This window comes from Crocodylus siamensis, chromosome 7, assembly GCF_052110815.1.
Source record: "Crocodylus siamensis isolate JL-2025a chromosome 7, ASM5211081v1, whole genome shotgun sequence".
In the NCBI taxonomy this organism is placed as follows: domain Eukaryota; kingdom Metazoa; phylum Chordata; order Crocodylia; family Crocodylidae; genus Crocodylus; species Crocodylus siamensis.
This window is the reverse complement of record NC_143401.1, coordinates 39,729,576-39,746,555: the sequence shown is the minus strand read 5'-3', so window position 1 is coordinate 39,746,555 and position 16,980 is coordinate 39,729,576. Positions and strand designations below refer to the sequence as shown.

General features: G+C 39.3%; 1 protein-coding gene across 1 annotated transcript; it reads left to right on the top strand.

Annotated features, from left to right (window-relative positions):
• The first annotated feature begins 6,050 nt into the window (after nucleotides 1-6,050).
• On the top strand, nucleotides 6,051-16,980 carry LRIT2 (leucine rich repeat, Ig-like and transmembrane domains 2). Its single transcript, XM_090058703.1, has 4 exons — nucleotides 6,051-6,177; nucleotides 10,816-10,888; nucleotides 11,252-12,033; nucleotides 16,175-16,980. The coding sequence occupies exons 1-4, from the start codon at nucleotides 6,051-6,053 to the stop codon at nucleotides 16,978-16,980; spliced, it is 1,788 nt and encodes a 595-aa protein (XP_089914829.1).

The window sequence follows — 16,980 nt, the reverse complement described above, 5'->3', positions numbered from 1 at the left end:
ATTTTAGAAGCCTCAACTTCGAGTCATGGTTAAATGTATATTCAGAAATGTATTTGAAATGATCTGAAGTTGTACTACATAGTTCCAACAGGTGTAGATTAATACAGTCCTTCTGTTGGAAAACAGTGTCAGATCTGGGCAGTACTGTACCCACTTGCTCACAAGTATTTCGGTTATGTATGAATACATGTCCTGATAAGTAATTGCTGCTAAACTAAGCAATAGCTAGTTACAAGGAGTGACTGAAAAAGTTTCTTCCAGTTTGAGAGAGATTGTCAGTTTTACCTCTACTCTCTACATGGAACTTCTCTCAGATGGTCGCAATTTGCCAAAAACTAAGAAAATGTAAGTGTGATCCCTGTACCTAATATATAATACTATATCCCTTATGGGCTACATGGATTACTGTTTTAAAAATTATTTTGAAAGGTGCTGCGTTTTAGCACGGTCAAGTAGATGATGAAATACACAATGGGCATGTCTACACATGCATTTACTCCAGCTTAAATTTACTGTGTGGTAGGTGGGAATAGGCCATCGTCTACATGTGAAGGCACTAAAGCATGTTAATGCTATGTGTGGACTGACTTGGGACTAAAGTTAGTCTACACACAGCGTTACTGTGCAGTAAGGTGTTTACATGTGCATTACTGTGCAGTAACTAATCGGGCGTAAATGTGATACCTGCATGAAGCAGATATCAAATTTATGTTCAAGTTGGTGTAAGTCACCATATTTACTGCACAGTATGGGTGTGCATGTGTACATGCATGCCCATACTGTGCAGTAATTTTGGTTACTGTGCAGTAAATGTGCATGGGTAGACATGCCCAGTGTACAATTAACTCAGTATGAAACTCACTATGTACTCTGCAATGCTGTTTGCACATACTGGCTATATCTACATGAGATGCTGACTGTGCAGTCATTTAGTACTTGGATAAACAAGTACTAAATGACTGTGCAGTAACCTGAGTACTGTGCAATAGCGTCTTTTTCATGACGCTATTGCTCAGTAATCTAATGCTACTGCAAAGTAACATCACATCACAGTTGTTGCCATGTGACATTACTGTTTAGTAGTATTGAGCTACTGTGTGTCATGTAGATGCAGTCACTATATTTCTGATGGTGGTTTTAGATTTTTCCTAATACAGTGATAAATCATTCTTGCAGTGAATTAGTTTTGGCAATGTGAAAATTTCTAATACATTCATATTTTTTCATCATAATTAAATTTTATTGATCAGATTCTTCCTTCATTTACAGCAGTGTCAATTGTGAGTAACTCCAAAGTCAGGAGAATTACTCCAGATTGGCATAACCTAAATGGATATAATCCAGCCTTGATGAATTAAGAGCCAAATATTCCAAACTTTCCTGACGTGAGTAGAATTACTCATTTGAACAACTTTGAGAGGCTACCCACATACATGAAGTGTTTACAGATAACAATATATATGATGTAGCTGACTGTCATCACAAATCATGTGGATTTAACTTGTCCATCTACTGTGAGAAGCTAGTGTTTCTTTATAATCTATGAGTATTGGCAAGAGTAATTGTTCATCATACTGCAGACATGTAGCTTATTTGGGAAGTATAAACACTCATACTTTGAATATTGTTCCTCTATGATTCACGGGAGAAGAGGAGTATGTCAATTCAATCCATAACATTCATTATGGGTGTGATAAGTTTTACAAAACTTACTTTTTACACTTTGCTTTTGAATAAATAGATGTCTAAAAGAGTTAGTGCATTTCTTTCTTTCTGTGAAGTTTTTTTTGCTTTTTGTTGTCTTAAAAGTCATAGCTATACAATAACAAAACTCCCTTTACTCTAAACAAACAAGTATCTCTTTATATTATAGATGTGAACCAGAAAAGTAGGAGACAGAAAATAGCCATTAGCTTACCTAATTGATTATATGTAGTGTTAGTTGGAGAAACACCTTTGTTTACTAAACTGTGGTTTAAATTTCAAACCATTAAGCCGCTTGATATTTAACTGAACTGAAGGAATTTGAGTATAAAGCCTACAGGCCATATTTTCAAAAGTATTTAGGCAACTAAAGACGTAAGTAGGTACCAAATTGGATTTTCAAAGCAGTGGGAGATGGACAGCTAACTTGTATAGGCATTTAACCTGTCTGCACCTTTAGCTACATAAGTAACTGAAAATCTGTTCATATAGTATGTTGGCAAAATCCATTTTATAGCAAGCTCCAGATATAGAACAATTTATGAAGGAAATGAATACCAAATATGCATTTTTATCATCATTCAATTATATTTTCTGTTTACTTAACTACTTTTTTGTCTCCAAAGAATCATCAGTATTTAAAAGACAACAGTTTCATAGACTAAATGGCATGTTAGAACCTGAGCTATGGAGATAATTGGTCTACAAAATAAGTCTTGCTTTTTTAAAAAGTGGAACCAAAACAAGCACATGTCAAAAAAACATTATTTGTGTAGAAAAAGAATAGTAGTTCTAATATATTGATATGATATAAATGATCACGTTTTTTGTATAGCTTCATCTTCAGTGGAACTAACTGTGAGTTTCTCAGCACAAGATAAAGAAAAAGGGTCATTCAATATTGTTGCCAATTATATGTTTACATCTCTCCATGTAAATTTAACCAGTTATTTTCATGGTAGAGCAAAGTAATGATATAAAGACAATTCTGTTCTCATTTATAGCAGTGTAAACCTGGAGTAAGACAATTCAGTGGTCTGACTGATTTTTCAACAGGGGCCATATTCTGGCCTGCTATGCTATGTTTAAACTAGATTTTTAAGGAAATTACCTAATTTTCCCCACTAATGCTGGCACAGCTCCTGTGAAAGAAGTAATAGTGAGAGCAGCAATATAGACAAGGGATTGCATTTGCCTGACTCAATCACTGAATCCTGCTTAGGGAACATCTTCATGATAGTAAACATGGAACTGAACATCTGGGCCTCTGTTTACACTAGCATTCCTACTACTGCCATCTCCCCTGAAGCCCACCATTGGTGGTATGCAGTTGGGAGGTTTCCCAAAAGAAGCTGTTATAGGAAAAGTCACTTACTGGTCAGATTAAAGAGTAGGTAAAGTAGGTAGCTACTTACCCTAGCAAAAAAGTTAATGGTAACAAGAAATGATAGTTTGCAAATGTGAAAAATTTATAATGCACCAACAAATAGTTCTTCTTTGTTGAAATCAGTGATGATGCAAAATTTTTTGTTGGGGAACAGTAGATGACAGAAGTCTATTTGGCAGTGTCCATTTTATTCGGTTGTCTGTTTAGAAGTTCTTAGTTCATCTTGTATCATGCACATCTGTAGTTGGCTAGTGGTCTCTAGTTACAGTGTAAATAATCATGCCTAAAACTGGTGATCTTTTCTGAAAATGAGACAATTATTTTGGCGGTAAATATTGCAGAAGAAAAGCTGAAAGGAAAGACAGCATAGAAACATGAAGTCAAATACTTTTAATGTTTCTGAAATAAATGGCTTGGCTTGCAGCTGATACATTGAAATGCTTTTAATTGTGAATGTTCACGCAACCAAAATGTCACTTTTCTTACCCCTGAAAAATAAACTTCCTGCTGAATAAGGTTTTGTTTTTTTCTGATAGTTCCACTAGGTCTGAAAAAAGAGATAATATTGTCTCTAGTAAGGCAGTTACATTTATGGATGTGGATGTCTTAAGCAAAAAAGCCAAAAAGCAACCCTCCCCTACATCCACTTCCCACCTTGATTTAATTGCCAAGTAATTTAAGTAATATAGGACAGTTGATGGAACAAGAAACTCTGAGTACTGCTATTCTGAAAGATCCTGTCAAATGGCTATCATCAAATGCTTGTGAAAGCTGCCTCCATGCAAACACATTTTTTCTCTGGATAACAATGGACAGAAATTTACAGTTTTCTCCATTTCCTGCCAGCTGCCCAATGGAGAATAGGTAAATCAGAACTAGATTCTCTTTTCCACTTGAACTTATTCTACTTATTAGTTCTGCAGCAAGATATTTAACTTGGAAATTTTGCTTTAGTTTGGAACTGTGATTGAGACTGGAAAAGCAAAACTTTGGCACATCAGCTATTGTATGTGGAAAGGCTAACATTAGAATTAACAAGAGCATATAAATGATAAAAAAATAAGTTCTTTGATGAAATACTGTCAAGCTATTTTGGAAAAGCTTTTTGATTTGATCAACATGCATAAAATAGAAGAGATTCCCCTGCATAAAATAGAAAACATTCCCCTACAAGGTGTAAGCCATAAGGCAGGCCAAAACCAGTAAGATTTAAAACCTGCAAATCTGAAGTTCTATGGGAAGCACCAGAATTCATCAAAACATTTGGACTTTATTCAAGATCATTCAGAGACAGACAGGATCAGTATGAACCAGTATAAGGAAAGCATGTAAGATGGTCCTGCTTTGAGCAGGGGGTTGGACTAGATGACCTCCTGAGGTCCATCCCAAACCCAACTTTCCATGATTCTGTGGTACAAACGAACTTGGTATAGTAGATACAAATGACATGTAGAAATGGTATAAATAAGTAAATTATTAAACAGGAGATTGTAAGGTGTGTGGCAGCAAATGTGATTGATCATGTGTGGACAGTGATGCAGACTTTATGTTTAACCCTGCTCTATCCCATGTTGTCAGCCAGCCTGATCACTTGGCTGATAGCATGACTAAAGGCTACAGTGAGTTCATACTGCTGTGTGATAATTTGAGCCATGTTGCCATACGACTTACCAGGTCATTGGAAGCAGCAATATAAGACTCAATAGACCAGGGGTGGGAAAAATGCAGCCCACGGGATGGATGTGGCCAGCCAGGCCATTCTATCTGGCCCACGGGGCCCCTAAAAAATTTAGAAAATTAATATTGACACTTTTCTTATTACCCTGAGCACCTCTTTCTGCAACTGCTGGAGCTATGGGGTTGGCAGCAATAGAAATGTCCCCTCACTGATCCCTGTAGGATTGTGGGCAAGATCTGCGGTCTGCCATGGTCTGTCTTTGATTAGCCCCAGCACCTTTTGTGGTGGGATCTGACTAGAACAGGGGTTAGCAACCCCTAGCATGCATGCCAGAGCATGGCATGCAATGGTATTTTTCTTAGCACGTGTGCCTTGTGGTAGATGGTTGGGAAGGGGCTGGGGCTGGGGCTGTGCTGCCACAGCAAGGATCAGGCCTTGTGTACCTCCCCCACTATCTGCCCAGAGGCACGTGTGCACCTGCTGCCAGCACTGAACTGGGCCGGGGCTCTGCAGACCTTGGTGCAGAGGCTTGCAGCTTCCTGGCTGCCTGCCACAGCCAGCCTGGGCTCTGGGCAGGCCCTTGCTGTCTGCCATGGAGCCCGGGCTGCTCTCGGTGGGTGGCAGGGAGGTTGCGGGCTGCTTCGCTGAGGTCTGCGGAGTCCTGGCCTGGCTCATTGCTGGCAATGGGTTCACACTCTGGCTCCTACCCTGGGGGTGTTTAAGAGGAGGTTAAATGAACATCTTGCTGGGGTCGTTTGACCCCAGTATTCTTTCCTGCCATGGCAGGGGGTTGGACTAGATGATCTGCTCAGGTCCCTTCCGACCCTAGAAACTATGAAACTATGAAACTATGAAATTTATCTGCCTTAGGCTGCCAGTCATGGGGCCCTTGATGGCTCGCCAAAACTCAGTAAGCGGCCCTCCGCCCAAAATAATTGCCCACCCCTACAATACACAAATCCTAGTCCTTTAACCATAAGAACTTTTTTAAATTTGTGGAGCTTCTTGAAAAATACCATTCTCTTTGGAAAGAACATCTCCAAAGAATCACTTCAAAGGAAATTTATTATCATTATCTGGACAAAAATGTCCAAAGCAAAATTATTCATATTTTTAGGATCATGATCAAAATGAAATTATTTGTGCCTTGAAAGCTGCCCAGCATTATTCTTGTGTACTTGATTATCACAAAGACATTAGTGAACAAGAGTGGAGGACAATGCTTTATTTTTTTTCCCAAAGAAGCAGCAACTGAGGTGAGGGGAAGCAATGTAACAAACAATGAATGTTTTGTTGAATAAGACAGATTCTACTGATGCTTTCGTAGGACCATTAAAAGAAAACGGAATTTTATTCAGTACTTTCAGAAACCAGGGCTGCAATGGAGAAATTCTGAAAAATGAGGATGGTAGAGTACAGAGGAGAATTCAGGGCATATTCTTTGAGTCTCATGCTCTGTGATGCTCTGAGTTGTTGCACTGAAGCTTGGTATTTTTCAACATGGTTTACATATTTTATTGTCTTGCAATGTGCCAACATTTGACCAATCTATTTCCAAAGTTCTTCAGATAAACAAGATAGGAAAGCTAAGTAGAAGTTAACATATATGTTGGTACCAAATTTCAGAAGCCCTTGATGCTTTAGTCAGTTGCCAATAATTCAAATCTAAAGGCACCTGCAGGAAACAATATTTCAAATTATGCCAAATGCCTCACTCACAAATTCTACAATTGTAAATTCTTGTGCTTGGCATGGTATACTTCATAAATTCATTATTACAAAAAACCGCTTCAAAGACAACTGAAGTGGTTATTGAATATACTACAGATCAGTTAAAATTCTTGAAGGATTCCCTTGTCATCTACTCTTCTGATAAGGGATTTGTAAGAGCCTCAGCTGAGGCTATAGATGATAAGATGGAAATCTATGCTATTTTCCCAGAGGAAAAGCAACCTAGAGAACAATTGAAAAGGGCATGTTTGATTACTAGGTCTGAGAATAACTGTTCACAAATCCAGAAAAAGCAGTATAAAGTATTTTTTCTGTTATTTTTAGATATGGCCATGTAGTTACCTGAAGAAGGGGGTTGTATAATGTTAGGAATAGCATAAGTTATTTTGTTTTTTGTATATAAGAATTACACAGAATTACAGTAGTAATACCTTATTTTAGGCACAGCATTAGAAGAATGGTAAAGAGATTGTCTGACAAATGTTCTTCAACTTTGCATTGTATGTAAAGCTTTTGAATCATAGGACACTCCAAAAAAGCATTGGAGGAGTTCCTGTGCAAAAATAAACAAATATCTTTTATTTCCAAATGTTTCAGGTGCACACAGGTTCTACTAATTCTGTCTGCAACTTCTGCAAACAAACAGTTCAGTTTATTGAAACTTACGGCTGTACATATTTGCATTCTTCAATGGCTCACTTTCAGGTGGTGGGCTTTACTGTAAATTTTAATTGAAAGCCAAGTTGTTGAGACTTGCTGTGAATGATGATAGCCTTAAGTCCATGTGTATTAAATCAAGAAAAGTTAAATTTACTCTAGGTGCTAGTTAGTCCCAAATCACTGGGAAAAAAAAGCATTAAAGAACTGGTGATATGTTTCAGTTTCAACTTCTTCACTTTTTTCCAGACTTGCATTATCATCAATAAACAAGAATAATGAATTCAATTGTCTTAGCACTTTTTGTGGGGAGTTGTAAAGCTAAAGGGGGAGAGCGGGGAGGGGGCGGAGAGGGGTAGTAAAAAGTACTCTTACCTGGCCTAAAAACAAGATAAATCTAGCCCAGAGGATGTACGAGGATTTTTATGGGCTGTACTCCAAAGGATATGCTTATCCCTAAAACCATTTGCTGGATGTACATACTTCCCACAGCCTTTTCTCAGAAAAAAAGCCTAATGAAACTTCCAGTAGGCCTGGAATTAAAAAAAAAAAATCCCGCTTTTTTTTCCAATAAGCTAGGGCATATTCAGTTCAGCAGAGTGGGGAAGACACAAGTTCAGTTTTCTGGTCTGGAGGAGATTACAACTCCCATGTTTAAAAAGGGTACCTTAAACTACCAGTCTATAACCTGGACTGATTGTGGATTTCTACGGAACAGTAATTGGGCAAAAATGTGAAAAAAATCCTGGTTTCTGGGAGCACTTACCACTCCCCGCTGCTGGGCAACAGGCCCAGAATTATAAATATAGAGGTAAGCTCATGCTGACATTCTCTTACCATCAATTTTGCCTCCCTTATTCACCATGCTCTAAAAACAGGGATGGGAAACACAGTAACCAGATGTTGGCTCTTTCTTGCAGGTTGAAAGATGTGGGGTTGAATCTCCTTATTCTTTTCTAAATCTGCTTTTGCAAACCTGTACTTTTTCATGCTGCAGACACCAGATTTGAAATATTAATTACTGCTTTAACTATTATTGCACATATTCTCCATGGCTAAGGGTTAGTACAGGGAATTCAATGCCAGTTCACCAGCTTGGACATGACCTCTGATTTTCTTTGATACTGAGATGCTAACTGCTGAAAAGATAGAATCTGACTGTCTCTCCTTTTGTTAAAAGATGCTGTTTTAAAAACTCCTTTGTGGCCTTTCGGGAGCTTATGTTGGGAATTTGCAGTCTTTTAGGTCTTTTTTTCAATACACCTAGTGGATATTTCTTTAGAAACATCCAACATTACCTGCTTTTTAGACAGCCTACACTGTGCACTTAACTTTAGCTACGATGCCACGTGTCCATGTAGAATACCTGAAGTGAGCAGCCTTTGTTTAAAAAAAGTACAATCGCTGTATTGACAAACGTAAATAATCAGACTGTCTGGCTGGAACTATGATGAACAGACAACATTTCTAATCCTTTCAGGTTTGTCACTGAGATTTAGTTTTAAAATGTCTAATCAAATCACTTGTAATATTTTATTGGTCATGATTTCTAAGTTTAACACTTGAACACTGCCTTAATAGTGTTATTACTGCCACACTATACTGTTGCAACAGCTGGAAATACAAGTTTGAAAGGGCATCTTGTGGTTGCTTTGCAGAACAGAATTTTTGGTAGAGCTAATAATCAAGAAATGAGACCAGAGAGATGGCATTTTTGTTTCCTTATTCTATATAACTAATTTATTTAAATTAATGTATTTCCTAATGGTAAACAGCCTAAAACTGCATAAACTGTTCTAGGTAAAGTCATTAAAAGATAAAAGCCACGCATTTCTGAGAATTACATATTATGATTTGTCTGTATCTGGGTGAAAAATATATGGGAAAAACCATGATTTCTATATAATTGTTCATAACAAATATTTATACTCTGCCCCCCAATGTGTGGGTCTCAAAATGTTTTGGCAATATTAATCCTCAGGCCTAATTTATATCCCTTCTCTCATGTGGATGAAACAGAAGATGGGAATGATACTTATGTTACAAGTGAGGCCCTCTCATGCATATATAAACATATAATATTCTGCCTCACAGTGGTATAATAGCTGTCCTTTAATATGTTAGAAGTATGAACAAGATTTGAATCTTTTAGTTCCTGATTCTGCAAACACTTAATACTGAGCACAGTGCCTTATCTGGAAGGTCCCAAATCCTGGTGAATGGGATTATTGCTGGTAGTTTCAATGCATTTGGTAGTAAATGTTTGCAGGATCAAGGTATGTTATTTGATGAGATAATTCAATAAACTACTGAACATTTCTAGTGAAAAACACACATCTGAAGAATAACATTATATTTTATTGATCTACTTCTTTACCAGTTAAATCAAACGCCAAACTCCTAGTGAATTCAAAAGCTGAAAGATCACTTATGCTTATAGTAATTAAAATTGTTGTGGTATTTGACAATACCTGAAAGTCAATCTAATCTGACACTGGCACTCTATAAATACTTCTCTATGCTGGCCCAGTAAAGTAATAGGTTAAGTAGATTCAGCTAATTACAATTTGTGACCCAGCTTCATGCTTAAAGGTAGTATGTCTAATCTCTTTTTCATTGACACTGGTGTCTTCTGTAAACTGCAGTAAAAACAGTGCACACTAGATGTCCCTAGGAGAACATAGATATTCACTCTGAAACCTGTAGATGAAGACTGATTTTTTAAAAAACAAATCCTTGTCACTTACTTTCTCATCATTAGATGATTTTAAAGATGAGCATTTAAACCAAAGTTCGGTTTTCAAAGGCTTGTAAATGTGTTAGAAGCTGAATTCCATTTGACATCTAACAGTATAAAAGGGATAGAATAGAAAACCTAGGCTTAAACAATGAAAATGAATTTAAATATTACTTCTTGTCTAGGAATTAGTCAATAATTTTCTCAGCACACACAAAATTTGTCACAACTCCTTTCAAACAAGTATTTGAGGGTGAACATAGAGAAGAAGATTGGCTTTTTCCACATAATGCCTATTGAAACTCTTCAGAGGAAAAGTGGCATGACATAGTCAAACTGTTATAAAATAATTACTATATTTAAGGACAGAGATGTCATTCACTAGTGAGTAGTATCTTATTCTGCAAATAGTTCTATTCATTTCTCTGGAAAGTTATAAAGTAACCACTATACAATATGAGTAAGTTGGTAAACTCTGGCCTTCAGTGATGTGCTTCTGCTCAAATGAACTTCACTATAATTCATGTGACCACAGCAGGTAGGAAGGTGATTGCACATAGTGTGCAGCGAAAAAAAAAAGTTTATATTGGATCTTGGTTACTTTTGAATATTTCGGGGAAAGATGTTACAATTTAACATTATCTTCCAATTTAAATGTAATTTTCTTTGAACCAATAGTTCATTGGCTAAAGTATAACAATAAAGGTGACTTTTCCTTTGGTTCTATGGATGCTTTAGAGTTTTGAGGCAGCATATTAACAATGCATCTCCCTTGTGGTTCAGAAGCATTTACTCCTGCGTCAAGGAAGATTACAGCTAATAGGATTTGGAAGCTGGTGGCATGACTGGTGCAAGCCCTGCACTGCACTTTCTTAAAGAAGAATATGGATCCTATTTATCACACATTTTTCTTCCTTCTAGGCTTTTACAAGATAGACCCAGCACTTTCTACTTGTGTCACAGGATGCTCTTGTTCCACTGACAACTTTGGACGGTAAAAAATATTGGCAACCTGTTTGTAGTCTTTGTTGTCTTGGTAATTCTTAGAACTGACAGGGTGGCCTGGCGAGTACTAGACAATAACAGATGGATGGACCAATAGAATTTATATGTTAATAGTTATAGTACAAATTAGGATTTTTGTTGTGTGTCTTTTAATACGTAGCATTTTTGAGGATTCAATTTTCTTCTTGGTGGGGAGATGCAAATAATCTAAATCTAATCATGTGTCTTTTATGAGACTGCCCTATTTATAACTGCTTTAAATTCTTCTAGTATTGATAATACATATGAACTAGAGAAGACTGTTACCCATGAATGTACTGTATTATCAAAAGCTTTATTGATTTCCTTCTAGGAGTTTGTTATGCATATCGTCATTTCTGAGAAAGGTACCTGGGAACATCCCTCAAGATATTAGAAAAATCAGAATAGAAAATTCTCACCTTACAGAATTGCCTCGAGGATCATTCTCCAATGTTAGTGCCTTGGAATATCTCTGGCTTAATTTTAATAATATCACAGTTATGCATCTAAAAAGCCTGGAACGCCTGAAGAATCTGAAAGAGCTAAGATTGCAGGGAAACAAGTTGAGTTCAGTTCCATGGACAGCATTTCAAGACACAACGGCTTTAAAAATATTGGATCTAAAGCACAACCGGCTGGATGTTCTCCCAGAACATGCTCTCAGGTATCTACCCAACCTGACCTACTTAGACCTATCCTCAAATCAGCTTACTGTTATATCCAGGGATGTCTTCTTTAACTGGCCCATGTACCAAAAAGCCCAGCAGGCTGAAAGGAGGATGGACACTATCTCCAATGCAGTCCTGGCTTTACATGATAACCCCTGGATCTGTGACTGTCGCTTAAAGGGATTTGTCCAGTTTATCAAATCCATTGGCCCACCTGTTATTCTGATGAATTCTTATTTGACTTGTTCAAGCCCTAAATTTAGGGCAGGGAAATTCTTTTATGATGTGGAGCTCAACAGTTGCATGAAGCCATTAACCTCATCCGTTGAAGCCAATGTGACTGTACAGGTGGGGTTAAACGTTACTTTGACCTGCTTGGTGCAAGCCAGACCTTCTCCTGTTGCCTGGTGGACCTACGCACTAAAACATTTAAGGGGATTTAATGGTAAGGAATAGCATTATTTTTTTAAAATTTACAATACAATAGGTTAGATCCAGCCTCAAAGGCTGATTTCAACCTTGTTTGACTAGGGCCTGCTGTAACTGTTATTCTGAATAGATTGAATGATTGGCTGTTCAGTAGACAAGGAGCTCAGCACAGGATCCAGACTTGTTTTTCAGATGCCCCCAGATTAGGCTCTGGAATACTTAAAACTTAGACACCTGGCCATAGGAGACTGGTAGAAAGATATAAGGGTAGGCACAGAGGCTACATATACAGTCAACAAACAAAGTTAGGCACCTCTTTAACATGATTCATGGAGGCCAGATATTGGGCAGGGAACTGTAGAGCTAACCAGTATGGAATACTGAGCAGAAAGTTCAGTCTAAATTCTCACCCCCTCTGGAGAACAGACATCTCTGTTAATTGGGATCCAGAGCATGGAGGCCTTTTCTGAGGGTAATTGCCTAACATGCCTGTTATGTGGCATCGATAAGTGGGAGACTTGGTTCTTAGCCTCCCTCGCTTGTTCTGAGGGGATTTTAGGAGAGTGCCCTAACCAACAGGCTATTCAATAGATATGTTTCACCCTTCTGTTGAACCTGGGCCAGTATGCCAACCAGAATGAAGGGCTCATGGGGCCAGAAGGATAGTAAGCAAGAAGGAGCTTGAGTGTGCAGCCTAATGCTTTGGGTATTCAGATGGGAGGTGGAGAGAGGGGAGTTCTGGGTTCTGGTCTTTGCTTTCTGGACTGTTTATGTATTTTGTGTTAGATAGTCACTGGATAAAACTAGAAATAATCCTGGAGGATTATTTGGGATTTTTGTAGTATAAAATGTAGCCACTGAATAAATTTAGGGACATAAAATGCTGAGACTCATGGAGTGGGGTATTCAGCAATGATTTTTGCAACTTGTTCTTGTTCTGATGCCGAGTTTACTGATCTGGAATTATTATTTCAGTCAAATACATTTAAGCAGAGAGAAAATGAGACTTCTATTATCAAGGCCCTCTCTTTTCTATGATTACAATTATGGTGAGAAAGAGAGGGTAGGAATAAGATAAGCATCCATTAGGCATGTGCCTTGGCCCACTTCCTTTTTTCTAACATTTCTTTTGTACTTTGTCCTCTCATAGAGAATATACTGCAGTCCTGTTTTCTAACTGCTAACACTGTGTTTTCCTACAAAGCAAAATATATACCCTTAGTTCTTGCTCTTCCTAGTCCATTTTGAATTTTATCTATCATAATAAGCTCTCTTCTAAAGACTACAAAATTTATTAATATTCCTATTTTTTCATAATTTAGACTCTTAAGCAGCCTTATCATCTTAACCCTTATCATGTTAACTGCTTTCAGCAGGGCAATTTACTATTTTTCATAAGATCCATTTTAATAAAGAATTTGGAACTCTATACAGAGTTGTGTGCCCGCATTATTCTTGCTACACACATTAAATAACTTTTTCATGAAACTTAGAATCTTGTCTGTTTTTATTTAAATGTTTTCTCAGCATCTGTTCTTATTTCCTTAATAAAATATTATATTGATTCTTTATATTCTCCATGCCTATTTATCTAGATCTCCACCCTATTTCTTCTCAGCCATCTTCTTTCCAGAAGTCCTAGCCTCTTTTAGGCTTACCTTGTACCTGCTTCATGCCCCTAATCATCTTTGTTGCTGTTCTCTATACCTTTTCTAATTCTCCTACATCCTTTTTGAGTTGCATAGAGCAGAACTGCACACAGTATTCAAGTATGGGAACATCATGGATTTATATAGTTGCGTGACGGTGTTTTCTATTTTGGTTTCAATTTCCTTTTTAGTAATGTCCCACATTTTATTGGCTTTTTTGGTAACTGGCACACATTGAGCTGACACTGGACAGAATATTTTTACCAAGTAGCAAATACAATTATTAAGTATTATTGTAAGTTCCATTCCAATCTAACATTGTAAATTAATTCCATTCAAAGTTGTATTGCTCACAACTTTCTTAAATTTTCCTGAGGCTAAAATTTTCCTTTTCCAGTTGAATAGAGGACAGGGATTTTCATAGACTGCATGACTATGTCCATTAAAACCCCTTTTTGATTTCTTATGAAAGTACTTTAGAAGGTTGAACATGTGAAGGAAATGAAGCCTTTCCTGGGTGAGTAAAATAATAGAAGTTTCTAGATTTATTCCTTGTTTCAATTTCTAACAATTTATGCCTATATTTATTGATATATATATATGAATACAGAAACAATACAACTCACTCATGTCAAATTTACAAGAAAAAACACTGAAGCTTGAGTAAGAAACTTGATTTTAATTAAATATCATCACTAGCTTTGAAAGATCTAAGAAAACCACTCTGCCTTTAACCAAGGAATTTGAAGATGATGGAAAATGCCATGACTTTTTTTTTCAGTATTTCAGTCTTACCTATGTATATAATATATATGTGTATATCCTACCTAGGAATCCTAGGTCAGAATCATAATATCCAGACTTGAGGTATTATGTAATTTTATGCTAAATTAGTTGTTCATCATTATTTAATGAAGACATAACACTTCTGTCTGCCTTTTAAATGGAGTAGGTGGGTTATGGTGTTCCCAACTTGTTCCCCCTTGATCTTAAACATCTGACTCATAAGATGATGTGCATTTATCACAATATGTAACATAAACCAGTGAGTTAAATTGTCCAAAAATATAGAAAACCCCCCAAAATCCAGAGCATTTTATATTTGGACTTGGTCTTTTGCTTGAAATTTGAGTAGAAATTTTGTGACTTCTTTACCCGCAATTCCATGTTTCTGTGGGAGGTAACTCATGACCAAGGATCCTGGTTTTCCCTGATAAAAAAATTGCAGATTCTCTGATAACCCCCCACAAAATCCGTGGTTAAAATAAAAAGGCCATGCACAACCACCCCAGCTCTGCTGGTGCCCCTCAACCCCTGCAGGAGGGGCCCCCCAGCTGCCAGAGCTTTGGGGCCAGGGTTGTGGGTCCACAGCCCCTGCTCCTGGCAGAAGGCTGTGGCTGCTGCAGCAGTGCAAAGCCTAACTCCCTCCTGCCACCTGCCTGCTGTGGGCTTGGGCAGGGGCGGCCAGCTCCCTGCTGCTGTGAGCACTCCCCAGGGGGCAGGGAGGACCCATGCCCCCCATATCTGTGTGCAGGGTGGGGATAGGCATAGGTTGTGGGTTTGGGGTTCCTGCCCTGCTGCCCTACCCTGGGGCCTCTGCAGCCCAATGGGCATGACCCAGAGGGGCAGGGAACAGCGGGGCCATGCAGAGAATCTGCTTGTTGCTGCAAGCTCCACGCTGCCCTGGCAACGCGTCCCCTGCTTGCACAGCTGCATAACCAGGGCACTGCTGAGCTTGCAGTGACAAGCAGCTTCTCTGTGGGGCCACACTGTTCCCTGCCAGGCTGGGTCATGCTCAATAGGCTGCAGAGGCCCTGGGGTAGGGCAGTAGGGAGGGGAGCCCGAGCTTGCAGCCCGTGCCCGCCCCCACCTCTGCCACAGATCTGGGGGGTGTGGGTCACCCTGCCTCCTGGGAGTGCACGCAGCTGTGGGGAGCCAGCCTTCCCCCCACCCCCTCAGACGAGCCACTTGCAGCCCCATCCCGCTCCCTACTGGGGTCCACTCATTGCAGCCCCGGGCCCCAAGCCCTGCTCACTGCCCAGCTGGGTAGCAACCCCAGTCCCAGCCCAAGCCCTGACCAACTACCCCCTCCCTCCCTACTGGGGCACTATTTCCCCTTGCCCCCCACCTACTTACCTGCAGGAGCTGCTCTTCAGGCTGCCTGGAGTCATGTGCATGCACATGGCACCCCCTGCCTGACTGCCCTCCTCCCACTCCCTCCCAGCCCCCTGCAGGCTGGAACTCTGCCAGCCTGCAGAGGGCTCATCACAAAACTGCAAAATCCATGGGCTTCTCCAGTAAAATGAGAAATCTCCATTTGACTCCAGTAAAAGGTAAAACCTGAGGTTTACACCATTTTTCCATGGGAAATGGAAAATCTGGATGCCTGCTCAAGACAATTCTCAGTTCTGGAATGACAGGAACTCATACGGGCACTGCAGCTATGATGCTGCTGGTGCAGAGCAGTGCAAGTTAATATATCTACTGTTGTCTTCCTTCTCTCCCTAGTGTCCACTGCATATATCGGTGAAGATACAATCAAATCTGAGTTAATCATTCCTTCAGCTCGCCTTATGGATGAGGGCAATTACACCTGCACAGCTGTCAATTTCATTGGTAACAGCTCCACAAAGATTTCCTTGAAAGTTCAAGCTCCCAGAATGGTATCCTCTTCCTCTTTCTCTTCATCTGGTTCAGAAGAGTATCCCTACATTGATGTGAGGATTGCCAAGCAGACAGTATATGGTATCACTTTGGAGTGGTATGCAGTGACTGACAATCCAAGTGAAACCTGGTACACCCTTCATTTTGGGAGGTATGATGATTCCACAAAGGAGATGATTTACATTGGTCCTGGTGTCAACACATACTCAGTCAATGATTTGCTGCCAGCTACCAAGTATGAGCTGTGTGTCACTTTAAGGAACCAATCACCCCAAAATGGACAGTGTATTGTGTTTGTTACAGGCCGTGACATCAGCGACCTGGAGCAGAGAGAGAAGCTCATCCACATCATTATTATTGTGTGTGCCATGGTGCTGGCAGTGCCCGCTGGGATGTATGCATGCACCATGGAGAGCAGTTTTAACTGCCTAGAGAAGTGTTTTGAACTGTGCCGCAAGAACCGGAAAGGGCAGAAGAACCTGAGAGAAGGCAAGAAAGAAAACACCTTTGACAGCTTACCAAGTGGCAGTGAGGAAGGTCTGTGTCACCAAAACTCCAGTGAAGGCAAGAAAAAGCTGAAAACACAGGAGACTGTGCATAAACCCAACAAACAGAAGTCTGATCACAGAAACAGTGCTGACCTCTATTAG